The sequence below is a fragment of the Acipenser ruthenus genome, chromosome 3, assembly GCF_902713425.1.
Source record: "Acipenser ruthenus chromosome 3, fAciRut3.2 maternal haplotype, whole genome shotgun sequence".
In the NCBI taxonomy this organism is placed as follows: Eukaryota; Metazoa; Chordata; class Actinopteri; order Acipenseriformes; family Acipenseridae; genus Acipenser; species Acipenser ruthenus.
In genome coordinates, this window is record NC_081191.1 from 66,575,811 (window position 1) to 66,600,088 (window position 24,278).

A 24,278-nucleotide genomic window follows, 5' to 3' on the forward strand; every position below is an offset into this window, starting at 1 on the left:
CCATGATTACCTCATAACACACTACAACTATGCGATTATCCCTGAATTATAAATCCTAGAACAGCAGAACCACACACAGAACAATGTGAAGGAATGCTTTGAGAATGGATAACATCTGGAGATCAACTGGAACAAAAAGGTCTTGGACTTTTTTTTAAATACACATTTACAGTTATTCTAAAATCATTTGTTGCAGGAAACACAAAACCCTTCAATACTGTACACACTAAATATTTGCATGAATTTTATTCCCAGTGAAATGCCTGTTAGATTCAGTGAATTGCAGACAGTCCCCATACCTGTGTAGTGTTTAACCAGCTTTTGAAGCGTTTCAAACTGTGCTCTTGTTGTGATGTAGTAGCCACCGTTGTCAAGTTTTCTGATTTTGTAGTGCTTCACATTGTCTCCTTTCATTTCATCCCAGTCCCGTATGGAGAGAGAGTAAGCGCCTAGATAAGAGAGAGAGAGCGTTGCTTTAAATTTAACTCACAATATTTGGAGTGATATGTACATTGCTGTAATGTACAGGTATAAACAATATATTTTGACAAATTAGACTTTAATCAATGAGTGAATTTAACAGAATCCAATCCTAGTCCAGAGGGCTTAGCCATCTGATCCTTTCAAATAGATATGTTTCAAGGGTTTAACTATGTTCTGGGACAAAAGGCAAATACTAATTTCTAAATCTTACTGTTGGAGTAGGCTAGTCCTGTAGTTCAGACTTGTTATATATATATATATATATATATATATATATATATATATATATATATATATATATATATATATATATATATATGATTGTGTTACGTCTTACTTTTGGGACAATGATAAAAACCTCTCCCTTAATCCACCCTTTTACCTTTAGTAGTTTCACTCTCTCGAGCCAAGAAAGTGCCTCGTTGGTTTCCTGGATTCAGGAGTAGTCGTTCTGCATCTTTGCGTCCCATTTTACCAAAGTACCATCTGAAAAAGAGTTAAATGAAATAGATTTAAAAACTCTTTCCATACATGTAACAAACACCCAAAAAGTTATTGTAATTCACAATTTTTTTTACAGCCAAAAAACAAGGTTAAGGGTGTTAGCATTATGGGATATACATGCCAACACCACCTGACTAAAGCATAATGACACCAAGATATATCGGTGATTTGCAAATTCTCCTTTATCTGGTTTACTACTTTTAAATTAAATGTGGGTCTGTGCAAGGTAAAGGAATACAAATATATAAAAACCCTGGGTATAACATGAAGTCTATTTTAATCTCAACAGAACCCCACATACCCAGACAATAGGTAACTAGATTAAAAAAAAAAGTGATTTCTGTTGATTAAATGATAAATCACCTCAAAATGACATCACTGGTTTGACACAAGCTAATCCTTATCATAACACACTTAAAACAGGACATTACTTTTATCATCAAGTAAAGGGCAATTAAATGTGATTTTTTTTTTTTCCTTTAATTAAAATAATCTGTAATCAATTGGATTAGCAGTGATAAGAAACTGCCTTACTCTTCAGCCTGAATGGAGTCAGCAGGAGCAACATAATTGCTGGGAATGTATCCATTCTTTCCTGTAGTGATAGATCTTGCTTCCCACCAGTCGCCCTCCCTGAAATACAGAAACATACAATTTGTCTACATTTGTTTATAAAAACAAGGATATAATTATTCCAGAACAGTACTTGAGAGAAAATGTGTGATTTGGTAAAATTAAAAACACATCTCTACTTATAGTGCAATATTCCTCAAATAAAAAATCAGCATTACTTTAAAACCTGGAAATGAATCCTCAAAATAAGGTTAAGAAAGTTGTTTTATTTCCCGTTTTTATTTTATATAATACTTCCAAGTCATTTATTGGTGTAGTCATAGAATCTTGGTATAGATTTTGTTAAAAAGGTAAAAAAAAAAAAAAGAATGTACCTATAGCACAACTAGAACAATCATGGGCAATCAATGGACTTGAAGTTTACAGTATTTTAGTCAGAAATTGACACACATTTAACAAAGATGTTCACATTCATCAATTTATTTATTACATTTGAAACATTTCATATTCAGTGTGGCCCCCTCAATTTTAGGGGGACATTTTCTTCAGTGAGGGGGGTCAATATGTTTGATGATTCAGAACCAACCACCACTTTGTTTGTTCTAAATATGCCAACAGTTTACTGACCTTTTGTTTTGGAAGAACAAAAAATAACTGTAAAGCTGTAGATACAAACAAGATGTCTACAATTCTCATTGTCACTTTTGGGGAAAATATTGCGAAATGTGTCACAGTGATGCTGGTGTATCATTGGAGTAGAGGATATTCATTGCACAAAATCACATTAGAACAGGGGTTTTCAATCTTTAAGCTGCATACCCCTTTCCAAAAAATTTAGTCCACCATGTACCCCCATCTGAGATAGTCATAATAAAAGGAAAACAGAAAAAAAGGTCTGTACAATAACATGATAGAACAAAACACACAAGCCTTGGAGCGTGTGATGGATACAATTATAAAAGCTGCAGTATTAACGGAAATTATATTATATTATATATATATATATATATATATATATATATATATATATATATATACATATATACACATACATATAATATTTACTTTTGGATAAAAAGTCCCTCAAACAAGTTTCTAGTTGTTGGACACATCATTTTACTGTAATTACTAATTAATTAACGAAGTCTCCATGCTAGCCTCAACTCGCTCAAACGACATAGGCCTAGTTCTATTCTGTGATGGCAAACAATCATATTTTTATTGATAATAAAAAATTACAGAAAAGGCAAAGAAAAGTTCACAATCCACGCATCTCTACAGCTGACCTCATTACGAAAACATATTATTGGCATATTAATTCTGGGTGAGTAAAACGTACAGTATTGATGCTAATTATATAAAATAAAACGCTTACCTAGTATCAGTGTGATGGATGTCCCTGCTTGTTACCACACAAATCACTGATGGCAGGGAAATTGTAGTAAGCTTCAGTCGCAAGACATTTCTGGCGTTTTTAATCCGACGGTATTTAGTCTTGATCACCCTTTGCTAGTAATGTACTAGTATTGTGCCAACAATCCACTTTTTTTTCACTGGACTGAAAAGCTAAAAACTCTTACTCACACCAGACGCAACGGCTTGTCAAATTAGACTGCATGGCAATACTTCGGTTCCTGATTGGCCATACATTTTGTATTTTGAAATGAACCAATAGTACTTAAGTTACAATAAACTTTAAATCGGGTCATTGAAAAAAAAAAAAAAAATCTCGATTTGCAGGCATGAACGCACACAGGAAATAAAATGAGTTAAAGACTAGGCTTTTAGTTTTTTAAAATATGTAACTTTTTTATCCCAAAAGACAGACTGCAGTAACCGCCCAACTGTTTATATGACATTTAAAACAGGGTTTATTTAAAACAAACATATTTAATATGTAAATTAGTCATAGCACAGTCTGGTGTTAGCGACTAAACGTTGATTACATGACAAGTTTGCAATAGATTGGCAAGTGGTACTAAAAAATGCGTTGTCCGCCATTTCAGAATTTCTCGCGTACCCCAGTTTGAAAACCGTTGCATTAGAAGAAACCACATTACCAACAGATAGTTTAATAGTAGTATTTAAATGCCATTGTCCTGACTGGTAAATTCTTACCTTCCAGCTGCCCCTTTATTTTGACAACTTCCATATCAAAAATGGCAATTTTTTTCTTGACATTTTTCATTCTTAGTCCCCCAAGTAAATATTTTGGACAGTTGTCAAACAATGTTTGCTTTATTTTTACAACACCCAATGTTGTTGATAGGATAAATGCGTATATCTGCTTCAGGTACTGGATTTAATTTTTTTTCAAGGTTAAACAATGGCCCGTGTTACACAGAACACTAAAAATAAGACGTCAAAATACACAATATGTATTTTGTTGTTTTTGTGGATTTGCTATATTTTAACATATTTTAATACAGCACATAATGATATGGTTTTGAAAATGCTACTTCCCAAAACTGACTGTACAGTGCTGTATAAAATCATACACTAATTATATTATCTATCGAGAGAGAGAGAGAGAGAGAGAGAGAGAGAGAGAGAGAGAGAGCACACACACAATGTTGTTATAGGCCTATTGGCAAAATGGCCAAGAGACAGTTGGTGCTTAACACATACTGAATTATTTTGGCCCTGAATTTTAGCATTTTTCATCATAGAAGACACATTTCACATATGTTACAACATTACCGTAGGCATGTTTATTTATTTATTTATTTTTTCAAAATCAAAATGATGCAGGTTTTCATTTACAAATCTACTGCACTTTGTCTATAAACTGTACTGCAGTATGCAGAAGTACATATTTCTCCCATTCACTTGGTAGGTCACTTCATATCTCCAAACATCAGACAGATATTTTGTCTAGCAAATAGATAAGTTTGCAGTGGATGAATTTCACAGTATTGAAGCACAAATAGACTACATTTTCATAGTCACTGCCAAAGCTGATTACTTATTCTTCCAGAAGTAATGGTTGGGTGTAACAGGGATACAAGGTTATATTTGCGCCGGGCCATGTTGTTAACAAGCCTGACGTTGTCGTCCAGTCTTTACTGTGAAACTGACTGTAACCAGGGAGGGTGTGAGTGAATTCTACTGGACTGGAGAATAAAAGCATGGGTGTTTAATTATGCAAGTGTAAAAAAACAAGTAAAAAAAGGATTACTGACTTGTTGCAGCATATATCATGGAAAACTCAATATTATTAGCTGAGGGTTTCTGGAAGGAGTAATTCAACTTAATGTGAACAACTCACTTTTAAAGAGGATGACTGTTGCAGCAGTTTCTAAGGGCAGAGGGAACGTGTTCTTTATGTAATCCCTATTTGTTATTGTTTTGGTTGTGCTTTTATAATACATGCATGAGATCAAAGTAACTTGGGTGATTTAAGAAAGGTCACTACTACTGTATTAACATTTGCTTTACCTATAAGCATTTCTTCTTGCAATGAGCTTAGACTTACGTGTTATTTATGATCTGGAACCTTTCACCCTTTTTGAATGAGAGGTCATCTGATGTTCTTGCTTCATAATCATATAAGGCCACAAAAATTGTAACCCCACCTAAATGCAGAGATTAAATGTCAAAGTTAAGTTCACATATTCCAACAATTTAAAAGACAAAACATTTGGAGCAAAAAAAAAAAAGGATCAAAAGCCAATGCACGTACAATAAGGTCCATTTGATAACTGCATTTGTTTAATAATGCAATGTGATTTTTTTGTCAATGTAATTTTTGACACTGCTGTTTAAACGTGAATTGAAATTGATGTGAAAAAAATGAATAGTGGTAATGCGGGAATAGGTAGAATTGTCAACAAAAAATAGTACATTTTAAATTGAACAATATCAATAATCAAAGCTGACAAACAGAACATGTGTACACATGTGGATAGTGTTACTTTATTTGAAAACCTGTAATGCAACTTGACAAAAAATGATACAGCTGTGTACAAAAAGTGAAGACTTAAGGAGCACTGTCTATCATTCAGAAACCACATGACTTTCACCTGACATTCATATTGTCAGATGTCAGAAGTCACCGACCTACAACCATGCAAATCTTAAGTTAAACACTCAGAAACAGGAGGCATTAACAGTGTAATGGTAGCAGCTTTGAGAAGTCAGTGCCACAAAAACAAAACAAAAAAAAAAAATAATTTTTGTATGCCACAGGTCAAAATGAAGGGAACCATAAAAAGGCATTTTCATGCGAATGAAAGATGGTATCTCAAAATGATTAAGATGACCTGTTGAAGAACCAGTAAACTTACAAAAATATAAAAAAAAGTTAGCCCTTAAGAAGATGCCCAATTATGAAGCAATTTTACGATAAACAGCAGTCTTAATCCAGCACATTAAAAAGTAGCCTTCTTACAAATGCTACTCTGCAGTGCAGTGGCAGTGACTGTATGTAACGCGGGGCACATGCTCAGTTCAGACACCCATCTTTGTGGACTTGTTTGCTAGTGTAACTACAGTTTCTAGGTTTTCTTGTTTGGATGTTTGTTTCCATGAAAATACAAGGCTGATAAATGTGTATATGGCTTCTGAATGGCAGGGGACTGAAACAGGCAGAAAAACACCAAAACACCACCCCTTAGCTATTAATAGATCTATGAGCATAATCATGTGCAAGTGCAAGTGCACAGTGGTAGACAAAACACCCTTCTCATTTTAATAGAAATTTTATTAAAAAAAAAAAAAAAAAAAAAAAAAAAAGGTATTGACTACGTTTGCAAAGGTCAGAGTAATCACTGTCAGACTTTCAAATGCAAGGCGGATTTACTAGGAAGGTGTTATTTTCAGTGCAGATGTTCCTAAGAACTACTACTGGGCGTACTCAATTTGTGGGACTTGATTACTGGACAGAGCTATCCTTGTAATCAAGTTTATTGAATCGATTGAGCAATCTCAAGCAAATCAACAAACATGTAATTCCCAATGGTCAACCAAATATATTTAAACCCTGTAATCAAGTAATAAACAGATGAGAAGGAGGAGTAGGCTGTGTGAAATTTACAGCAAGAGATCATCGCTTGCACGTTTAAGTCATAATTTAAAATGTCAGATTCAATTCCAATAATGCAAGGGATTTGAGGCAACCCGTGTTGACATTCTCTAAAGCTATGGCAATCTGACCTTTTGGAAGGTGATCTACTGTAGGTGAAGATATTCCAACAACTGCCAATCTTGGAATGTGCTAAAAGCTGCCAGTGGCTGAAAAACATCAATTTCCTCACTGGCTGCAAAAAAACTGTCAAAGCAAGATAATCCCCAGCCCTGGATACACAAACTGTATTGATAAGGAGGGGGAAAAAAACACACCACATGCAACACCCTGGTGGTTTTCAATGTGTGCAATCTCAGACCACTATGTAAACGTACATTAGTAGTGCATACACAACTAATTATTTGTGTGTACGGTACTATCGCATGGTCTGTTATTGATGCTGACTGATTAAATGATTTAAGGTATCAATCCAAAAACTTTTAAAAAAATTCTGTAATGAGAACCAGAATACGTCTACAAAAGGGGAAAAAAACAAAATTAAAACAAATATACATCCTTATAGACTTTTTAAACCTACCTGTAATAACACTTGGAAAAGGGTTTGTTACAACAGAAAAGGATGAAGATGCCCCACCAAAAGGTGTCATCAGAGAAGATCCTCCAAACGGCGTCATGGAATGACTGTTATAGTTAGAAGTTGGTCCCTTACAGGCTGGTGACTGACTTAATTGTGTGGGATCTGGTCCATAATGTCCAACATGTGCACTTATAGAATCTGGAGCATTTTCAGGTCTGTATTTTATAGTTGGACCCTTGTCCTCTTTACTCTTGATGCAACCCATTGTCAAGTCTGGGGGAAAAAAAAAAAGAAAATGGCTTGTAAATTTTGATTAAAATGCATGGGATATGTGAGTGTCAAATCAGTAATCTGACCTTAAATACAATCTTGAGTAACTATTTGAAACTTTACATTTAAAAACAAAATGTACATTGGCAAATCACACAGACCAATCATTCTTACATACTCTATTATTCAGGCAGAATTATTCTTTGGCTAAACTGTGTATGTGTCAGGAATGCAGAACACTTAACAGGTGGCACAGCAAGATTTATTTTAGATTTGTTTAATCTTTGCAATATCCACAAATGTCTCATTGCAAAGGTAAAATTCTGCATCCTCACAGTTCTCTGAAATATAAGGTTGTACAACTATAATCTATAAATTAAACATTTAAACCCTCCATGTAAATGGTTGTTTACAGTGTAAACTGTCACTGAAAGTGGCCTCGATTAGGCATTCAGTGACCTAATTAGTAAATTTTCCTCCTGTATTTCAAATTTTACATTGGTTTTTAAGGGCAGTTTTCAATTACAGTGGTTAACAAATTAAGATGCTACAGGATGAATAATGTAGGCTAACTTTTTGAAAAAATGTAAAAATCAAAATGCAAGAGCATCACAACAGGGCGGTTAAACATTTAGTAAAACACTTTTTTCCAAACTGTTTAAATGCTAAAACCATTACAGCCTTACCAAAATACAATGCAATGATAGCTTTGTAAAAAATGAATGCCACAAGAGCATATTTGACCTTTAGTGAAGCATACATAGTACACAACTGTATGCTACTGTATGAAAGATCATGGTCACCCAGAAACTACAGTCACATGACTACATTTATGACAACCATATTAGGTTTCGTGTAAAAGTGAACCTTGATTTAGTCGTTCCCTGCTGGCATGGAACCTTGTGTTCCCAGCCTGCCCATTCAAGATGGATGCCAACATTCTAAAGACAGTTATACCTTTAAAAATGTGCTATCGCTGTGTTTGCTTCTCTCTCCGTTAAACTAATATTATGCAATGTCACTTTAGTTCTCAAGCTAGACAAATTAACAATGTTATTTTGTTTTATTTCCAATTGCACTATTAATAAAGCTACACTATCCCTATACAGCTTTAATATGAGTGTTTACATATTTATATCTACAATATTTTACTATACATTACTCACTCTAAAAATAAACTAGATTAATACAGTATTATAGTTTAATGACAGCTATATTTACCATTACTGCTAGTAACTTTCTTTATTGTTTGTAAATAAACTTGGTGTGGTAGACTTCAAAAGCAGGATGTGGGTCACAGTGCTGGTTTATCTGGGCAAGTTTTGCCATAAAATCCTATCTGCTTTCTGCCGGATGACTTAGCCTCCATTTTTGTAAATGTTCTCTTTCTGCTGGAGCACACTTTGCAGTCAGGTTTTGACTTGTCCCAAAAAAATGTCTCCATTAGTCTTCCTGGCATTTCCATCACTGGGACTGGTACTGCATCTCTTGTATCTTTCCCCATGAGCCCCTTGCACTATCCTCTCTCTAAACTCCAAATGCAGACTGTGCCACAAGCTCCTGTGTTCTTTTCATAAAGCTCTTCAAAACAGCACGGGTGAGGTGTATAAATTGTTGTGTACACAATGTGTCCTTTTCCCGGCAGGTTTGCATTTGTTAAAAGCTGCATTGACCAATTCCTACATCTTTGACATACGTAGGGCTGGGAAGTTTAAACTTTACAACTCTAAAGAAGTGGTAAAACGTTTAATATGCTAGATGTATAACCGGTCACGTCACAAATGTCAAACGCATATTTTTTATGCATTCATTTTAGTAATTTATCATCAGTAGTCCGTCGCATATCAGATTGCTCTAGTGCCACAGTAGGGGCGGATGTTATAAAAAGGAAGGGGTTTGGAAAATGACTCCATGTACCTTTTCTAATTGGTGCAACAGAAAGATTGACACTGGGGCGGGTTTTATTCTCGGTCGATCTGGCACGTCATTGGTGCAGTGTGTGTTTATGCCTGTAGTAGGCATGGTATGGTATTAATTCCACGGCTGGGTAATAACATTAAATGACAAGCGTTTTTTTCTTAATTTAAAAGCGTTTTTGTTCTATATTTAAAATGGCATCTCTAAACAAAGGAAGCCACGTTTGGAAGTATTTTTAGGAACCAGAACTTGGGTTTTGTGCTGTACCACAAAACCCAAGTTTGATGTATTTTATGGTACAATCCTGAAAGACAACCCAAGATGAACTACTTGGAGCACAGCAGCCCTTTATTTATTTATTTATTTATTTTATTCCCCCCCCCCAGCAGAGTTCAGTACCAACACAGCAGGGGATAAAACAAGGGCTCTCTGTTTACCTTGTCCTAAGCTTGGATGATGAAAACTTAAAACTCAGAGGCACTTCGAGCTTTGCCAGTCACTCTAACCGCTATCCGAAAGCTGGCTGAAGGTATCTTGTAGGGGGTTTAGTTTAGTTTTTTTATTCAATTGGAATTTTACTCAGTCCTGTGTGTGTGTGTGTGTGTGTGTGTGTGTGTGTATGTATGTATGTGTATGTATATACTTTAGTTAACAGAAATCAAACCGATATTCAGGAGCTAATTTTTTTTTATGAAAACTGCATCACACTCAACTACCGTTCTCTTCTTTTTGTCCCACCCTATAGCAACAAATACATACTCCTGATTCGCTGGTACAGTACTCCCCTGACCTCCCAACTCCCACCTAAATAGGCTCTAACTGTCAGTAAATGTACTGTATTCAAGCCCCAAAAACAGACAAGTATATTGCTGCAGATCGGAGGCTGTCACGGCGGCACTTCTAAAATGCCTTAAATCATGTAATACTGCACTGTTCAAAAAACATAGTAAATTACAACCAGAAATATAAACACTTCAATATATACTTTTGATGTGTACGTGTTTAAAAAACTTTCTAGTTAAGTCTTTGCGATTGTTAAAACGTTATTTGCTTATGTAGGATTTATTTGCTTAGATAATAAACCAAGGCTGTTAGTATCAGAATAAAATATAAAAGCATGTGTGTGCGTACATAGATATGGCTTAAATGCTGACATTGCAAAGCGTTTAAACATTGATAAAAATTTACCAAAAGCACATCCCTAATAATATGCTGCTCCAGTAAAGACAAACAAATAGGTGTAATTCGTGACCGCATCAGTTTGGACAACATTTCATTCCAAAACGATTGCGCTTGTTTGGAGTGAAATCGACAAAAAGACACCATTGATTCGTCAATAGCCAGGATATGGATAATATTCTCTTCGAAAGTTCCCAGTTAGCTTTTCAAGAAGGGGGCGAACCTTGAATAACAGATCATAACCCGGCTGATCCCTCAATTTGTAGGTTGTTGTCTACAAAATGCAGGCAAGAACTGTTAATTTCATAACGTTTTCTAGGCATCGCTTAGTGGCTACTTTATAACAACTCCTCTCATGGATGCTTAAACATTCAGAAATTGTGTAATTAAACCCCGCCCCCCCAAAGATTAAAATCTAATTTCCTTTACAAAAAATTTGCCCCAGGGAATACAGCAGATAAAGCCACGTAGAGTTACAGAATCTCAGACTAATGCATTGCTGAACTCCAGGCCTAAAATGCAGACCTTGTTTGTGATAGAGAAATTTGACTTCAGTAGAATCAGTTAAGCCAATTCATCTTAAATGAGAAGTACTGTAGAGTTTTACTGAACTGGACCAACACCTTTCTGAATTGCTCCTGTGAGAAATTAACACATGAAAAACAATCATTCCGAGAGCTTTGACCTTTTAAAAAAGGTACACAGCGAGGGAGCTGCTTCCCTGACAGATTAATAGATGGTCTGAATGTCCCACTTCTACTCTAATCTTCAGCCTATTTAATCTTCTTCAAGGAGGATAACAACACTATTAGAGACTGAATGAGTAACTCGTGCACTCATGCCCTGACACGCTCGCGGGAGACAAATCTGACGAAGAGAGCTAAAAATAGGATTGGCATGCTCAATGTAAACAAAAACAAAGCATCACCTGGGGTATTATACAAGAGAAATTTCATGAAATGGTTCGTAAACTTTACCCCCAGGGTATTAGTGTTTGGTCCTTATCATTTGGAGTACTGCTATATTATACACAAGACATTTTCATAAACTGATATTCGCACAAGTCGCCATCTGTAATGGATTTTGGGATGACGCACATTCATCTTGGCAGAGTCAGCAGTAGCAGTGGGTTACAAAACCACATACGATAACATAACGGATTCAAAAAAAATTAGGACTTAACTGTTTAACAGAGTTACAGTGGAATTGCAAGAAGATGGAATATAACTGCCAATGGAGAATCATATGCAATAAATATTTAATCTGGTCCTTGCTGCATTTCTTATAGGCAAAAAATAAAACCACAGCAACCAAATATTTGCTGTCTAGTACAATAGTAGCAGAAGTGTACAGGTTTTTAGAGATGACAGAAATTTAACAGGCAGCACTGCTTTACAGTAGTTAAGTAACTAGACATTGAATGAATGGTTCTGTTTGATTCTACAGCCTCTGGCATGAACCCAATAGCCCATAAAAGATCAAACAGTGAACAGACAAAGTAAATTGCTACTATTCAATTACACAAGTACAACCAAAAAAAATAATTATATATCTTAAAATGAATACATGAACCAGATAATCCACAATATTAACAGGTCACAATGATGTATCTTTGGCAACATACAATGTAGAATAAGCAGCTACTGTCCATAAACAGCAGGGCTTGCATTGCATGTGTGTGCGCTGGGGGTGATTTCCCCCCTATACTGCAGCCAATGGGGGGGAGGGGGGGGGGAATAATGGCAAAAAAAGAGGCACTTTTGCATATAAAAAACTATATACATATATTTTACTGCATCATCATTCACACTGGTGTTGCTTTAAATTAAGCTGCTTTCAGGAGACCTAACAGCTGTTCACTGTGAGACAGAGCACTCTCCATTGCTTTGCCATTGCCCGATGTGAAGTTTTTGCATGCCGCAGAAAAAGGTGCTTTTCTTTTTAACCAGTGCTCCATTTCTTTTCTTTTTTTTTTTTAAAACTCTTTACACACAGCCCTATTTCCGCCGTTTTCATTTATGTATGTTTAACTACTGGATAGTTTGTACTGCATGCATGTAACATATCAAATGAAAGGCCACAAAATTTCCTTTCATATGGAAGGTGCAACAGGATTAGGCATACTACACGTGGTAGAGATAATAAGTAAAACGGGGAAAAAAAAACCAAAACGCTTTTCCAAAAAAATCATGTTTGGTCACTGCTATATACAGTGCTTTGCGAAAGTATTCGGCCCCCTTGAACTTTGCGACCTTTTGCCACATTTCAGGCTTCAAACAAAGATATGAAACTGTAATTTTTTGTGAAGAATCAACAAGTGGGACACAATCATGAAGTGGAACGAAATTTATTGGATATTTCAAACTTTAATAAATAAAAAACTGAAAAATTGGGCGTGCAAAATTATTCAGCCCCCTTAAGTTAATACTTTGTAGCGCCACCTTTTGCTGCGATTACAGCTGTAAGTCGCTTGGGGTATGTCTCTATCAGTTTTGCACATCGAGAGACTGAAATCTTTGCCCATTCCTCCTTGCAAAACAGCTCGAGCTCAGTGAGGTTGGATGGAGAGCATTTGTGAACAGCAGTTTTCAGTTCTTTCCACAGATTCTCGATTGGATTCAGGTCTGGACTTTGACTTGGCCATTCTAACACCTGGATATGTTTATTTGTGAACCATTCCATTGTAGATTTTGCTTTATGTTTTGGATCATTGTCTTGTTGGAAGACAAATCTCCGTCCCAGTCTCAGGTCCTTTGCAGACTCCATCAGGTTTTCTTCCAGAATGGTCCTGTATTTGGCTCCATCCATCTTCCCATCAATTTTAACCATCTTCCCTGTCCCTGCTGAAGAAAAGCAGGCCCAAACCATGATGCTGCTACCACCATGTTTGACAGTGGGGATGGTGTGTTCAGGGTGATGAGCTGTGTTGCTTTTACGCCAAACATAACGTTTTGCATTGTTGCCAAAAAGTTCGATTTTGGTTTCATCTGACCAGAGCACCTTCTTCCACATGTTTGGTGTGTCTCCCAGGTGGCTTGTGGCAAACTGTAAACGACACTTTTTATGGATATCTTTAAGAAATGGCTTTCTTCTTGCCACTCTTCCATAAAGGCCAGATTTGTGCAGTATACGACTGATTGTTGTCCTATGGACAGAGTCTCCCACCTCAGCTGTAGATCTCTGCAGTTCATCCAGAGTGATCATGGGCCTCTTGGCTGCATCTCTGATCAGTCTTCTCCTTGTATGAGCTGAAAGTTTAGAGGGACGGCCAGGTCTTGGTAGATTTGGGGAAGCTGAGCTTCTAAGCTTTCCAACAATACCGCCCCTTTCAGTCTAGCTGCTTCAATGATGATGGAGCAACAGACTCAAAACGAAACCTAAGCTGTGAACTCTATCACATGATGAGAGGCTTAACTTCAGGCAGTCGTAGTTCCGGCTAGGAGTACTGCATACACACTGAATACATCTTTGGAAAGCCCCGAGTCTGTACTTTTAAACAAGCAAGCCAGCCAGAATTACGTACGAGAGAATAAAAGTCTCAGAGCACTTAAAATATCCAGCACTTTTTTTTTTTTTTTTTTTTTTTTTTTAATTAACCAGAACTACTCAGAATGCGGCTCATAGTGCTTTCATCACGGACACCCACTTCCTTAGAGATTGTTGTAGTATTTCAGGCATTCTAAATTGGGTGAAAAAACACAGTAGCTTGGTGTCTTAAAATAGCTCTGCGGAATTTTCCCTGCACTGAAAGTTGCAGATATGCAGGAGCAACTTGGAAAATGCACGATTCCCGCAATCCCGCACTGAAATTCAAGCCCTGAACAGTTCCTTTCTTTGTAGAAACAGACATTTTTTCTCTTGAACATGATTTTGTTAATCTGAATCAATTATTAATAAAATATCACAATCTGTGTTTCACAGTCATTATCACAGATTATTATTATTATTATTTATTTCTTAGATTATCATTCATTGTCATCATTAGGCTTCCAAGCTGGGGACCCTATTAAGATTATTATTTTTCTTTCCACCAAAAAAACCTTAAAAAAATTATTACATTTCACAATAACTCTTTGGAAGCTGTAAAGTTGTTTTCAACTTCTAGTTATTATTATCTGCCATTTTCAATGACGCAGCAATGCTGCAGCCAAGCAGCAATGCTGTAAAAAAGGTGAAGATACTTTCCAACAATGAATTTGAAATACAAAAGCTCTCTCAAATCTGTTATATTTAACGTGTGGGTCAATCCATGCTCTACACAGACTAAGGCTGAAGCGATGCATCGTATCGTTTTTGTTTTTGTTACATTTGGAATCGGCCATTATGTTCTGCTCCCCTCAGGTCTGACTCGCTGAATCTGCATGCGACCGAGCTCACCTTCTCCCCCTGCGAGTGTTCACTGATGGGATTGGATCTGTGCAGGAGTTATGAGCGTGTACTAGTATAACAAATACTGTATCTACCGAGCTACAGCAACTGAGCCATACTTAGTTACAGGGAATACTTTTTTTTTTTTTTTTTAAACCTGAAAAGGAAACCACTTGTAAGTAAATATGCAAGTATGCTTAAGACATTTCTAAAACTACGGACTTGAAAAAATGATCAAGTTTTGCAATTCTCATTATCTGACTAAAATCCCACGAACCCTTCTCCTGTAATTGTAATCTCGTTTTAAATCTTGAAGCAGTGTCTCCAATAGAAATGCAGAATTTGCTGCCACTCGGTATTTGGGGTGGGTTTAAAGTATTCAGAACAAACCAATGATAGATACAAGTCAGGAAGGAGGGACATTGCCCAACTGCATGGATTTTTTTTTTTAAAATTTTCCGGTGTTTATTGGCTATACACTGATTACATTTTTTTTGTATTGGGGTGTTTTATCGGTTAAAACCAAAAATCAGAATCCCTATTTATGACCTACAGCATGATGTGCGATTAAAAAATTCAAGAGTCAGCAATACGTTTAAAAATGTAATGCTAATGGTATGGACAACAAGGGACACAAAGGTAAAATAATGTGTTTCCTGTAAACTTTGCAGGGTGTTCTGTAACACTAACAGACATTTGCTAGAATCAAACCAAAACATTTAGACATTTGTCATTTAGGCTGGGATTGGCACACTGAGCTCTGGAAAAAAAATAGGTTTACAGGAAGTGGTGAAGCAAAGTAGTGTCAGAAATGTAACTGCATAAAATATTTTTATTCAAGAATTTTAACTCACTTTTGCATGTGGGTATCCATTTCTTTGAAATAAAGCCTAGTAAAAATACACATGTATGTCAGCCATGTTAGGTTGGAGGTTAAGGTCACTGGTACAGTTCTGCAAATATGAAGTCTCTATCTCATAGCTTTCCAAGTTAGTTTGAAACTACCAAAGAAACTGTGTGGCGAGGTCCATCCTAAATGCAAGTCTGAACACGAAGATCTTAGGCTTTCCTTCAGTCTGACAACTCACTAATCCAATGCAACAGTTTTTTTATGGGGCTGTCAGCTGACATGTGGGTGGGTAACTTCCCTGTTGGAGGAGATATTCAGGTTTTTGTAATATTTCTCCTTATTGGTTCATTGTTCATGATGCGGGAACACTGCAATACAATGTCGAAAAGTATTTCCTATTGTAAGAATGCACTATGGTAAATTAAAGCCTCCACTTTTCAAGCCTTTCTGTTTACGTGCATATATCTACTGTATTTTTAAATGGGGATGGCGTAACTGGTTATAAAATCACAAACTTCTGCTAAAAGTGACGAGTTATAAGTTTAGGTGAGCGTCACCAAATGTCTACTAACACATCTCCTGTAAAGGGGGGGCCCAACTCTATTGGTTAAAGTAAGGGATTTCCACTCCCTCTAGGTGGAGTTGTACTCTCACTGGGCAGGTGCTTGACAGGTATATTACAGCTTGTAACAGGTCTTTTGGGGCTCATATTCCACTCCACGAGACCTGTGAATTTATACTCACAGTACCATTGTTGCTTCTGTTTTACTGTACTACTTTTTGATCTGTTTGTTTCTGAATAAAACACTTGATTAAACTTACTTGAAGACCAATTATTTTTAAGAAAAAACTAACCTTAACTATCGTCTTGGTTTTGTTGTGTTAAAAAAAAATTAAAATACGGGGATAACAGCAAATCGAACCATATTCAAGTGTGTTAGTCCATCATTTTTTTTGTTTGTTTAAACCTGAAAGACTTAAGTGGTTATCCTAAAACTTTCTAAACTACTTACCTGAAAATGATCAAGTTTTACACATTTATTTTCTTTTGCAGTGTGTGCAAGGCCTTTTTTTCATTTTTACATGCGATAGAAATCCATGTGCTTAAAAGGGTTGTGTCCATTTTATTTAGTTTTTTCCTCCGCTGATGCGACTTAATCATGCAAATCATGTTATTCTTTGGATTCAAACACTTCTTAATTTGGCATGTACCGGCGTCGCTAGTTGCTGTGGCGAAAAGTGCACTGTGGCCAGAATTGACACACATTTTGATGGCCGTTGCGACGATTAAGGGCACCCACAGCAATTGCTGCATGGCTGCCGTTGATTGAGCCCTGCAGTAGTACACTGGCAACCTCAGTGTATTCAGCCTTTTTCATTAGGTCTGTGTTTAAAGGTTTGTTCACTATGCAGGAATTCAAAGGTAGTTCTAAACCTTCAAAAAGGTTCATCAGGCGGCATTCACACACGGTCACATGTTTTTTCTTTTTTTCTTTTAAACAGAAACCGTTTGACAATATGTGAATACTATAAATCCACATTAAAAATGTCACTGCAAAATGTGATCTTTTGATTTGTATAATGCCCATTACTTAAATAAAAGTTGTTGGATTAAAATCCACTACCAGATCGGTATATGTAGTGCCTCTATCAAATGACACCACCGCCATGCCCCCGAGGAGGGGGGGGGTACCAATATCAGTTCAATAAAATTGCCTCCTTTGCTTTGCATTTAATTCCCTTGGATAAATTAAGGCATACACAATGTATTCTTTACTCCTGGGATATTTGTCTACTTATGTTACATATTGTAACATCTTGCTGTAAAAATAAAAGGCACACACAGGGGCCATGCCCCCGTGCCCCTGCTGCTATGCTGTCTCTGCCTGCATTCTGAGCAATATAATGGCTTTTATTACTTTTCGAAAACGAACGAATATCCGAACAAATATTTAAATTATGAGTGAATATCCGAACATGAAAATCCTGTGTTCGTCCCAGCACTTATTTCATAAAAGATTGCAACCCTAGTTCAAAAATAAATTAGCAAGAGCTGTAAATGAAGATCACAACCGTGGAACGTGAAACTGTTCAACAGCTGATATTTTTTTAATCGCAATTAGAACTTGTATGAACTGGAAAGCATTTTTTTTTTTTTTTCACTTTTGTTAAGTTAGCAATAACAAGACACGTTACAAGAAAGGTTATATATTTCATTTATTCAGTCGATATTCATGATTATCGTGATAGAGAACAGAAAATTGCATTATCATCTAACACGTAATTGATGCAAGCAGCATCAATTACGTGTACATAAACGTGGAATTTCAATTTTATTTAAATGATAAAAATAGGATAACTGTTCTAAACGTATTTTTAAAATATATGGTAAAGTTTTATTCAATTTTTATGGATTACCTGTAAGATAATAGGCTTTTCAATCAAATATACTAGTAGCTATGGTGACATCACCAGTAAATTATGCAAATTAGTACTAGCGAAGTTTCGAACCTTCCTTCGGTAATGTGTTCCGAACCTTCGAAGGTCAAAATGTACCCTTTGTTACAGCCCTAGTTTTCTTATCTTTGTAGTCTGAACTACTGTGGTATCACAGATGACTTATTCAGACATATGATGATTAAATAACATACTTTTTCTGACAGGCGTTACCAGATCATACACTTTAGTGCTTACTGAAATGATGGAGCATCCAAGATCAAGGTAAAGCCTGGGGATATATAATAAATGGCTCTGCATTTGTAGAATGGGGGTATTCATAATTCTTTAGTGTTATAATCATTGCCTGACCATTTGAAAAGAAACCAAAAGCATAACACAAATGGTGCTTAATTACAGTACTTAAGTCAATGAGAATCAAGGAGGAGAAAAGTAGGAGGGAGGGTTAACATAAATATACTAATGTAGTAAACAAGAATAACCCAGGCCTTATCCAGTTTAAATAGCCATACTACTACAGTAGCTTGTCCTACATACAATACCTCACGCCAACCTTGCCTGTGGGGCCCGCCCCCTCCTAAGATACAACAGATTCCCAGCTCCATACACTATATGCCCTCCACCCCAGGCTTGTTGTTGATAAATAAGTGTGACAGCAAACACACATCCAGGATTGATTCGAATGTCAACCAAAGAAGTACAACTGTATTTAAAACTACACGAAAGCAAGTATTTCCATGTTACCCAAAATTAGTTAGTCACAGCTGTGTAAACTAATATGTGATTTTACAGCCCTGTCTCTTACACAGCAAAACCCCCCATATATTGGTATATATTTGGCGAGTAGAGTGGTTTCAATTTTTTATTTTTTTTAAAATCAAGATGTTTTATTTCAGTAGTTGTGGGCAGTTTGTTAAAGTTGTAGTTTATCTGTGGTTTATTTAAAGGGTATTTCGTGTGACTAACTACGGTTAACCGATATGAATCAAATAGTTTAAACTGATTTATTAAATGATATTTACATACTAAATTTGTATTTTTTTTAATATTATATATACCAGTCAGGGACATGACAAATGATGTAAAGTTTGTAGTATTAGAACAGCTCAAATTAGACAATGTGACATATAGAAGAATAAAAGAAAGTAAATGGATAAATAGACTGAACACGATTATGCCAGCGGGACTCAACAGAAAAGAATGAACTAATTAACTTCAATAAATATATAACATTTAAATAAATAAAATTCATTCAAAAGTTGTGCATGCTGATGCGCTGGGGAGGCCAAATCTAGACTGATCCTCAGAGCCAGCATTGCATGATATAATAAAAATATAAGTTTATATAAAGTAGTGTTAATTAGAATTAATACAGATTCAAAGATAGAAGTAAAAATGATGTCACAATATATAGAACACCATTACATCATGTAAGAATAAATCATGGATTTGAATGTAAACAATAACAAGTAGTTGTCATGCTGTCAAAAACCTATAAATACCTCCAATGTTTTGATTCAAACACAGGCTCCCTTGAGAAAGATATGTACAACATATCGAAACGTTGGGCAGCTGGCTCTTTGAACTAATTATATATATAAAACACACACACACACCTGTTAATGTGTGTATGTACAGCAGTCAGTGTGGTCCAACGCATGCATTTTTGTTTGTGTGCAGCTGGTAATCAGCTGGCGCGCCAGCTGCTGTGTACTGTCTAACTTATGGTGCACAGTGTTCACGTGAACAACTCGTGTTGAATGCGTTACTGCGCATGAGCAAGAAAACGTATCTTTGTCTTTTCCCAGGCAGAGCGTACTGTAAGCACCCCCGCCGAACCCCCCCCCCCCCCCCCAGTGTCACTTTAACTGGACAGTCAGCTCGTCCAAGTATAACCTACATGGTATAGCATAGCGTTTTATTATAGCATAGTGGCTGTGTATTTGCATCTATAGTGACCCGGCCTGTGCGCTAGGCAGCACCGGGACCTCAGCGACCGGTTTCCCCCATCTGAAGTACTGTACTACTTCCTATCATCGATTTATACTGACAAAAGAATATTAGAATTGATTGAGAAACTGTGTAAACGTTCAAAGGAGATCTAGCGCTCAGAGGTGGGAACATCACATTATTATTATTATTGGTGAATACCTTGTCAAAGTACTAGATTCATACAAATGTTGTACACAAACTGCACCAGTCCCAGCAGTGTCAGCAGCAGTCCAGCAGTGTCAGCAGCAGTTACCAGTCCTAGCAGTGTAATGCAACTTAAGTAGCAGTGAACCAAATGCAAGTCAATAAAGGTATGAACCCATCTACTTATTAATATTGATGTTATATTCTTGTCCTTTTAAAATCACATATCACAGTGTGAATATGGTCATTTTAGGTTGTTGTGGTTTTGCTGGGAGACAATTAGTTTTAATCTTTGAAATATGGGTCATCAAATTTTAACATTAACATCAACATCAACATCCAAGGGGCTTAATATTGCTTTGCAGTTTGCAAAAAGTCGCCAGGCTTTATAAGATAATAACATTTACCTTTGTAACAAGAACAGGATCTGCAAGAGGTTTGTTCAACTTCTTTTTTTAATTTTTTTTTTTTGCCTCAGTAAAAATCTAATCCTAGCTACGCCCCTGCCAACTACACTATCTAAAATTAATGCGTTTTAATTAGGACTGTCAAAATATAAAAGGGAGGGACATTGGACTTTTGTTGATTTGAGTGGTGTACATTTCCTTTGTATTATTGTGTTTTTTGTTTTTCATTATTGGTAATCGCCTTGTTCATTTTCTTTGTGTACTGGGTTTTCATCTGTCAGTTACTGTCTTGAAAGTGCGTTTTTTCTTTTCATATAGTTTAAAATAAAAAAAAAAAAAGGTAATCTATTTTGGAAACTGCATTGATAGTTGGGGACAGGGTTTATTTTTTATTTGCCCAGGTGAACGGAGATCTCCAATACTATTTTTACTGTGTTTGTCCGACAGCGGAAAATAAAATATTTTTTTTTATTTTATTTTGAAAACTGTTGTATGTTTGCGTTATTGTATAGACTTACCAGCAATTTTCTAGCATACTGTTTATTTTGTATATTACTACTAGGCGTACCGGAACACTGGCATTATTCATATTTTGTTTAAATACCCTACTAGAGTGTGTTCTATATCACTACACTACCCTATTTTTCCCCTACATTTTATAGTACTGCTAATTCTGGGTAACACAGTATTACAATTGATTGGCATTGCATTATAAGCTCATATTACTGAATTTGGGGCATGTATTTTTTTTTTCCTGGGTAATTGCTACTTACATTATATATAAACATTTTGTATTTATCATGTAATCAAAGAAACTACAAAATGATATTGCAAAAGTCTTCTGGAAGCCATAATAGTAGTACAGTACTTCAGGATAGACTTTGAAATATCACATTTTTCAATGTCAGTTTTCCATTGTATGGAAAAATACAAAGCGATATGTAATTGAATATGATAACCTAATACTACTCAGCAGGTTTCATTCAACTTTGAAGAACAATGTGTTCATTCCATAAGGCGATGCAAAACTTTTGGCCACAGCTGTGTAATTTGGGCTTCTGATTTTACATTTTAACCGATAAACACCCGATACCAAAAAACGACATCGGTGTCTATCCAATAAACATTGGAAACTGTTACTCAATTCACAATGACTTGACCTCTTTCCCTGTGAAATTAACAACAACCCCCAATGCAGTTGGGCAATGTCCTGCCTTCCTGATTGCAACTGCTGAATGGCAGCACATTTCTATTGGAGGATTGTAAAAGTCAAGATTTAAAGCTATTACCTATAGGTAGTATTTGCACAGAAGAAGAAAAAAAAAAAAAAAAAAAAAAAAAAAAAAAAACCACCAACAGATTATGCCCGTGACCAGAAGGATTTTGTTGTGGAAGACAGCAAAGGAAAGAAGGTACAATTGAAGTATGCAAGTCCTGTCTAGTTATACATATTGTGACAGAAAAAAACAAAAACAAAAGCAAACCGAACAATAATTTCATACCAGTATATAAAAAGCAAAAGCCCAGAGAGAAAGAAAAAAAAAAAACGATTTACATATTACTCAAATAGTTAAGAATAAGCACATCACAGAAGCCTGATGTACAATTCCTCAAAAACTCAAAATATTATATAGAAACACCCTTGGACTGGGTCCAGTTAACTGGTCTGCTGTATTAAGACAAATTTTTCCTGGACAGCATTAGCAGTCTGACATTCGAGTGTTGTTATTTTCCTAGACATCTTGAAAGTCAAAGTGCAATCAAATGATGTAAAAATTGGACAAATTTAAAAACAGTTTCAATACAAGCTAACTCATGCTATTGAAAGGATAGTGCTCCCTTAAGAGCAAACTGGTTGTAAAGTGGTGTGACTAATTGCCCAACAAGTAATGGATTCGTTATAATTAAACTCATCAGCAACACACCTGTATGGAGTAACCTTTTAATCAGAATTTGTTGAATTTTGTTACTATGGTAATGCGATTTAAAAAAAAGAGGCAGTTTAGTGAAACTGCAATATCGGCATTTTTATAGTTTAAAGCAAGCAAACCAAGCTGCACCTTTCAACATTTAGTCCCGTCAGTCATTCTTTTCAGCTATGCTTTTGTTCTATACATAAATCCCATATTGATGTCATGTACTTGAAATCTGAGATTTCTTGGCTTAACTGCAATTTAAGACATAAAATCCCCAAAGCACAGAGGACAAAGCTTTAAGGTGATTGTACATCAAATCTGACAAATGACACAGGTCTTCCCACCATTTCAAAATACTGCAGATCAGGGGTCTCCAATCCTGGTCCTGGAGGGCCAGTGCCCTCCTGGTTTTTGTTCAAACTGTACATTAAATTGATTGGACCAATTAAGCTTCTAATAACTGCTTGATTGGTCCAATCAAGTAATTTAGGGCACAGTTGCAACAAAAGCCAGGATTGGGCACCCCTGCTGTAGGTGGTGGAACATTCCCCCGAACGAGAACATTCAGAAATGCAAAGCTCAACAAACACGTCTTCATTTTCATAGCATCAGTTTGAAATAAAACTTATACAACACGTTGTCCTGTTATTAATCAAGAAATGTAGAGGCTTCTGAAGAAAAATATTAGGTTGCGAAGGTGAAAAATCTGTGGGGTATCAAGGCAAAACAAATCCCAAAACGCAAATTAATAGCACATCTGAATACAAAAGGGTCTAAATCTAAAGATGTATTTCATCCACAATACGTCAAAGAACTATTGCAAACAATCTACTATAATAAAATTGAAGGCAAAACATGTACATCCAAATACAGCCATCATTTACTGAAAGGATTATACATTTTAGTTTTCAAAAACCTACTTTTTTTCTAAACCAGCAGCATTTCCCCTTGCATGTCAGATGCATTAAATATCTGCCAAAATGTACAACAAACAACTGAAGGGTGCTCTATTGACATTTGTTATTTGGCATCCTTACATCTGTAACCAACTTCAATGAAATAAAAATGATTCTTCCAGAGAAGAACTTGATGTTTTCTTAACAACTTGAGGCATTTTGTTTCAATGGTAGAATATGCAAATGATGGCACCCTACAGCCTCCACTGTCAAATGAGGGCTTCCTTCCTTTCTCATTGTTTGTTGTGCCACCTGCTACGCCAGTTTATAGTCTGGAATGAAAGGCAAGACAACTGAAGCTGTGATGAACCAGAAGTCCATATATTGATGAATGCACACATTGAGCCTGTAAGGAAGGCATTCCAAGACCGCAAGACAGCTGTATGCTTTTATTGTGAAAAACTCAAAAACAGCCAAAAGATGATTTATTTATTTTTTTATATTTAATTGTAGTGTCAACAATTTGGAAACACTTGTGTAGTGACTCTAATCACATGCATGCTTTGCTCATGAAGCAATCCTGTAATACAGCTTCAGTTATCTTTGTTTAAAAATCAACCTTATGGAGTGAACAAATATGCTCCCTTTCCACTCGACTTCAGGTCACTCCCATCCTTGAATACAGCCCTCACCTGCCTTGTAAACTGCTGTCTATGTAA

General features: G+C 36.1%; 1 protein-coding gene across 4 annotated transcripts in view; it reads right to left on the minus strand.

Moving 5' to 3' along the window:
• LOC117394654 (tyrosine-protein kinase Yes-like) overlaps positions 1-24,278 on the minus strand; it is a 44,793-nt gene that overhangs the window by 10,392 nt on the left and 10,123 nt on the right. For all 4 annotated transcript variants that reach the window (XM_059015165.1, XM_059015158.1, XM_033993043.3 and 1 more), the window contains 5 exons: positions 7,164-7,436; positions 5,036-5,135; positions 1,522-1,620; positions 866-969; positions 300-449 (listed from right to left, as the gene is read on the minus strand). In XM_059015165.1, the coding sequence (XP_058871148.1) occupies positions 300-449; positions 866-969; positions 1,522-1,620; positions 5,036-5,135; positions 7,164-7,428 (718 nt within the window). In that variant the 5' untranslated portion in view covers positions 7,429-7,436. The remainder of the gene's footprint in view (positions 1-299; positions 450-865; positions 970-1,521; positions 1,621-5,035; positions 5,136-7,163; positions 7,437-24,278) is intronic.